Source organism: Mytilus californianus, unplaced genomic scaffold (assembly GCF_021869535.1).
Source record: "Mytilus californianus isolate M0D057914Y unplaced genomic scaffold, xbMytCali1.0.p SCAF_7, whole genome shotgun sequence".
Lineage (NCBI taxonomy): Eukaryota > Metazoa > Mollusca > Bivalvia > Mytilida > Mytilidae > Mytilus > Mytilus californianus.
This window is the reverse complement of record NW_026262723.1, coordinates 99,669,377-99,675,606: the sequence shown is the minus strand read 5'-3', so window position 1 is coordinate 99,675,606 and position 6,230 is coordinate 99,669,377. Positions and strand designations below refer to the sequence as shown.

Below are 6,230 nucleotides of genomic sequence, written 5' to 3'. Positions count from 1 at the left end.
TCATTGCCTTTCATACAACTTGAGTTTCTCTAGATCTTTCCATATGTGTAAGACTTTGTGGGAGCTCAAAAGCACACACTCCTTTTTGCATCAGAAACAGGTAAACATAGCTGTGCTTCATTCACCAATGCAAGGATTTATACAGTAAATAGTTAAACTATATAAATCCTTGACCAATCATGATGGTTATATTTTTCATCAATCAGTCAAAAAAAAAAAACCCAATTATAATGGTTTACCAAAGGACAAGACTGCTACTGTAAATTAATTATTTCATAAGACATATACATACATGTATATTATAAGTTAAATTGATTAAAAGCTGAAAAAGTGTACTACAATGTCTAAAGTATTTAAGTTCCCAAATTGCGCAGAGTATCCAATTTTTCCCCCATTTTGCATAATAAGGTACAGATATCTTATTCTGTTATAGGTTTTCTTAATGGCAGTGTCTGCGCGTACCCGCATGCGGGTTCAAATAGTCAAATTGCCATTCATAGGCTACACATACCCACATCCGGTTTTATGATAAAATGCCATCAGATCGGGAATGAAACGTGAAATATATACGGAATATGTCGCAATTAGTGAATAAATTGATTAAAACTACTCAGAATTTTTATAAATATTTATATATAGGTAAGTGAACAGTTTTTCTCAGTTAATAAATATTCTTAAAATGGAAGAGAGTGATATACATGTGGGGAAGACATTTCAAAGTATCATGAATTGGAACAATTTGTTCAGAACTATCAGTCGATTAATTTTATACAATTGTATAAAAGAAACTCGGACTCAATTGCAGTTGCAGAGAAAAGGAGAACTGGAAAAACACAAATTAAAGAGGAATTAAAGTTTAACAGAATAAATTTTTCCTGTATTCACGGTGCAAAAAATTCCAAACAAGTTCGACAGGAAAAAGACCCAATACAAGGTATTTGTTTTAAATTGTAGTTTTAAATCGAATTTGCCGTGTTTCATTCATTAGACAAGTATATTTTTTTTTTTGTCGAATACTTCTAGTTTTTCTATTGTAAACCGTTCATGATATTAAGGATATGTCTTCTTTCAGTATAATGGTTTATGATGACCTATAATGGTTTACTTTTATAAATTGTTACTTGGAAGCTTAAATTTTAGTCGTTTAAGATATTTTAAAATTTCAGTTTCTGTTTTACATTTTACTAAAAGATTATTAATAATTCTCATATGGGTATTTTTCAAAATCAGTAAAATTTTATTCTTTAAATTTGCATTTACATTTTATAATAGTAATAATTTTTATCATGTTTTTCTTTTACAAGGACTGTACAGTTTCATTTTCCATCAGTGTGCATTTAATTTGCAATGTTTATCATGTTTATTATGTATCATCTAATAAATACAATTTGAAAATATTATTTTTCATACTCTTCACTCGTTCTACACGAAATCCCCAAATTATCGATAATTTCCGTACATATTTCACGTTTCATTCCCGATCCGATGGCATTTTATTATAAAACCGGATATGGGTACGCGTAGCCTATGAATGGCAATTTGACTATTCGTACCCGCATGTGGGTATGTGCAGACACTGCCTTTCTTAATCCCTTTTGGGGATTCTGTTTCTGGAGCTATTTTCTGATAATTCCATATCAAGCCCTAATAAGTCTTTTCAGGAGTATTTTTGCCAGCTACCACACTTCAAATCCACAGGCACTTTGTCTCTAACAAAAAAAAAATCCTATATACATTAAAGTAATACATGTCATACATGTCATATAAAACGAGTTTCTGGTAATTTTAATGTTATCGAAATTATTGAACCAATGCATGCACATACATGTATACTAAACAAACCTGCATGTACATTTTTTTATATTTATTAACAATCTATGGATCTATAACGTATTATCAACAAATAATATTTCATTCAGTGATTGTTGATCACAAGCTAATTAATTTTCAAGTTTGTTGCAGAAGTTTACCAGATCATGACATTGATAAACAATCAACAAAGAGCATGTGGAGCTCGTGACAAATAAGTGAATTAATGGAGCCATGATATTTATTCCTTTTATTTTCCATGCAATCCCATTTGTTAATTAAACTTTTCCTTAACAACTGTTAAATGATTTTTTGTATCAAATTTGTTCTTTCAGAATCAGTTATTCTTATTTACCTTTCAGTGCATGTTTGTTTACATTCTTCATCACGGTTTTCCCCTTGCACTTGCGCTGTGCGGTGGCCAAGTTTTAGCGGTAGGTCTCGCATTTAAGGTCACTGCATACGGAAAAATATTGGTGAATTAGTGTATGGGAAGACAATTATTCAATAGCAGTACATTTATGAAGATTTTGATGATATCAAAGATTTTCTTTTATAAGAAAGTTCATGTACACTTGTTTTATAGTAAAACTTAGCCATTCAAGTATATAAAACATAACCAACTTTTTTTTTTAAATTTGAAGTTTCACATGACTTTAATATACCGGTAACACATTCAAAATGACATTCTTTATATTTAGATTTTGCCATTGTCGATCCTACTGAAACTTGTTATGTCATAAATCTACGTTGAATTATCTACAAAATGATGTAATGGCTGTACTTCTGATATAAATGAATATAATGAGATGTGTGGTTTACCGGTACATCATTGACACTGCAACCCAATAACACAAATAACCAAATGACATGTAAACATGGTAAAGGGTAACTTTCAGTCTACGGCAAAAGACAAGGTGTATGATGATTTAAGGTAGTATGGGGTTATAAACAAAAAGTGACACAATTTTTTAAAACTTTGCCAAAATGTAGTTTACATTGTACTATATTCAAAACTATAATAAAAGGTATAGGTTACCCAGCTTGTTTTTGATGCACCTGACACAACAATTTCTATTAAATTTGATTTTACAATAGTCATCTTGTCATCTTAGATTGTTGTTTCATCACCATTGATCTTTTCACTTATAATTGTATATTGCTTCAAAAGTTTTTAATTTGAAGTAAAAATCTAAAAGCAATTAAATCACTATTTAACACTTGTTTAATTGGTGCAAATATCTTTTGGGGGAATAGGGGTATGGGATGGATGTGCAAATAAATGAAATAACATATCCAACATATACATGATATACAAGGAAATCTTAACATTTCATTATCTAAGGGACAGTGCTTTTATTGCTGTTCTTCATCTTAGTTGTTATTAGAAGGTCTCAGCAATTAAGATTTAATTAAATGCATACATGGCATATAAGACTTTTTATGCAATTTTAAGCTTTTAGTAAAATTGTGTTGAAGATAATAGGTTTAATGATGTTTTTATCAGCTTACTTTAATCCCATACAACACCTTGCAGTAAACATAATATTTAAAAAAAATTGATATATCATATGTATGATGATGCTGATTAAAGTAACAATGCCTAACAGGTGAAATATATAGGCTCACAGGAGCCTACAGTTAAGGCTTGTCATAACAGATAGATGATATTTCAAAATATTTTAAGATGGTGGAATATTACAAACAATTCCAACGTCTAAGAATGAATTTGATATTATAGATTTCATTTCGGTCAAATGAACTCTATTGTGATTTTTTCTTCAGACAAAAGATGAGTGACAAACAAGGTAGAGGAAAAAAAAGACCAAAATCTTATTATTTAAAATGTGCTCACAAGAAAGTACAGCATGGAAACTCCCTGGACACAGACATGAGAGGATTTCTTGTTACTTGTAATGGCAACGAGAAACAAGCTGTTAGAGAAATGTACAACTTGTTAAATGAATATGCTGATAATTTATATGGACCAGAAGAGGTATGTATGTCAGCTTCTCTTAATTTTTCTAATGGTATTTACAAATATTTCCAGGGACGGTTGGGAAATTATTATTTCAAGTTTGCCATTTCAACATGTAATGTGATATAAAAATAGGAAGATTTGGTATGATTACGAATGAGACAACTCTCCACCAGAGACCAAATGAGATAAGAGTTAACAACTATAGGTCACCATACAGACTTCAACAACGAGCAAAACCCATACTGCATAGTCAACTATAAAAGGCCAGGAAATGACAAAAGTAAAACAATTCAAACGAGAAAACTAACAGTCTGATTAATGTACAAAACAATAAACGAAAAACAAATATGATACACAGCAACTAACGACAACCACTGAATTACAGGCTCCTGACTTGGGACAGGCACATACAGAATGTGGTGGGGTTGGGGTTAACATGTTTGCTGGCGCCCAGCCCTCCCCTAACCTGGAGCAGTGGTGTAACAGCACAACATATGAACAAACTATAAGAATCAGTTGAAAAAGGCTTAACTCTTCAGATCAATACAAAGCAGAAAACTAAGTAACAAAAATACAGACTGGATGTGATAGTTCACTCATCAAAGGTTCATTGTCAACCAATTGGACAGGCACATAAGGAATGTGGCTAGATCAAAAATGTTTCTGAGCACTAAACCGTCCTCTAACCTGTGACAATTGTGCAACAGTGCAATATAAGAACAAACTGTAAAAGTCAGTAGGAAAAGGCTCGACTCATTAGATTGTCACGAAGCACAAAACATAACTTACAAAAAGACAAAAGACACATAGTGCTGATCTAAGAGTACTTGCAGTTATTGAAAAATAGTTTAGAGCAAATAACAAGTAATAAATAAGTCATGTTTTCCTATACTAATGAAATTAATTTCCTGTTTTAGACCACAAGTGCTGCTGAACAAAAAGATAGTGACAACAGTGATAGTGAAGATGAGGACTTAGAAGCAGCCATGAAGAAAGAAGTAGATGCCATTAAACAAGTCAAAACAAAAGAAAGACGATTTCAGAATACTAACACTAAGTCTAGAAATACTATTTTTATCAAAACAATTTTAGAAGATCCAAGCACACTAGCACATACAATCTTATCAGACATTTGTGCAAGTGGTGTACAGAAATCTAGATATGCCATTAGGATGCTTCCTATTGCTGAGATATGTAAAGCTCGTTTAGATGATATGGAAGCTTGTGGGAAGGTTTTATTTAAAAAGTATTTTGAAACTCCTTTTGGGTCAGGATTAAGTTACACTACTGTTTTTACCAGGCGAAATAATAATGAAATTTCTAGAGAAGCAGTTATTCCAAAGTTAGGACATATAGTTAAAGACTTTAATCCCCTCCACAGAGTTAATCATGTAAACCCAGACTATGTAATTCTGGTTGAAATTATAGGTAAATTATGTTGTATGAGTGTTGTGAAAGATTTCTTTAAATTTAAAAAATATAATTTGATTGAAGTTAGTAAAATCAAAGCTATTGCTACTGCAGACAAAACCAACAAATCAAACACAGAAGGTGATCCGCCATGTGCTGAAAATGAAGAAGAAGTTGCAAAAACATCTGATGACTCAAAAACAGTTAAGGATGAAGGTCCAGATGTTTGTAATCCCACAGAGACTTGTTCTACTCTCGAAGAAACAGCAAAACTTGAAACAAACGATACGCTTAACATTGAAAACCTTGAAACTTATCCTGAAATAGAAGACTGCAATGCTGAAACAGCAAAACAAGAGGAAACTAGTTGTAAAAATCTGTCGAGAAAAAGAAAAGGAGAAAGTTTATCAAGGGAGAGTACTGTTGTCATGGAAAATGTAGGTAAGGGAGATTACCCAGATTTATTAAAAACCCATACTGTAGTCATGAAAGATTTGATAAGAAGTGAAACAGTTGTAATGGAGTCTTTACCCAAGTCTGAAACTATTATTATGAAAAGCATGGAAAGGAAAGAGAGTGTAATGGATGCATTGTCTAAAGGTGAAAGTGTTATGGACATGGGGACAACCAGTGAAAGTGTGATGGAAGTTTTAACTACGAAAGAAAGTGTAATGGACAGTTTTTAGTTACAAAATTTAGATTTGAATAAAACAAGTTACCTTGTCATTGACTTTGTTGTCTTACTCTGATCTGAGTTGGGATTGTAAAATTCAGACATAAATGATCTTTTATTGAAACACGTGTTTTGTCATTCAATCTATGTCAATAGATTTAGCAATTATTATTAAACTATGGTTCCAACTCACACAAGCAATGTAGATCTTTGGTAGATTTGGCTATTCTGTTTAGGTTTCTTTTAGTTTCTCAAGTATTCGAGTATTGATACATGTTATACATTCTTGGCTTTCAATTTTTGGGGTTTGAACTTTTCTGATGAAGGTAAATACAGAAAAGCACTTCAGACCCACCA

General features: G+C 31.8%; 1 protein-coding gene across 3 annotated transcripts; it reads left to right on the top strand.

Annotated features, from left to right (window-relative positions):
* The first annotated feature begins 29 nt into the window (after window positions 1-29).
* On the top strand, window positions 30-5,926 carry LOC127707410 (THUMP domain-containing protein 1-like). Of its 3 annotated transcripts, none has more exons than XM_052211902.1 (4): window positions 30-100; window positions 2,172-2,243; window positions 3,595-3,805; window positions 4,708-5,926. In XM_052211902.1, the coding sequence occupies exons 3-4, from the start codon at window positions 3,602-3,604 to the stop codon at window positions 5,884-5,886; spliced, it is 1,383 nt and encodes a 460-aa protein (XP_052067862.1). In that variant the 5' UTR covers window positions 30-100; window positions 2,172-2,243; window positions 3,595-3,601; the 3' UTR covers window positions 5,887-5,926. The 3 variants fall into 3 exon arrangements, with proteins under 3 accessions (XP_052067862.1, XP_052067861.1, XP_052067859.1); XM_052211901.1 differs by lacking the exon at window positions 2,172-2,243 and adding an exon at window positions 806-934; XM_052211899.1 differs by lacking the exon at window positions 2,172-2,243.
* Window positions 5,927-6,230: the final 304 nt, after the last annotated feature.

Bases quoted from the DNA above. Each gene is read 5' to 3' on its own strand.
- LOC127707410 (XM_052211899.1), top strand. From the start codon at position 3,602: ATGAGTGACAAACAAGGTAGAGGAAAAAAAAGACCAAAATCTTATTAT. The intron at 3,806-4,707 runs GTATGTATGTCA...TTCCTGTTTTAG, and splicing joins ATTTATATGGACCAGAAGAG to ACCACAAGTGCTGCTGAACA.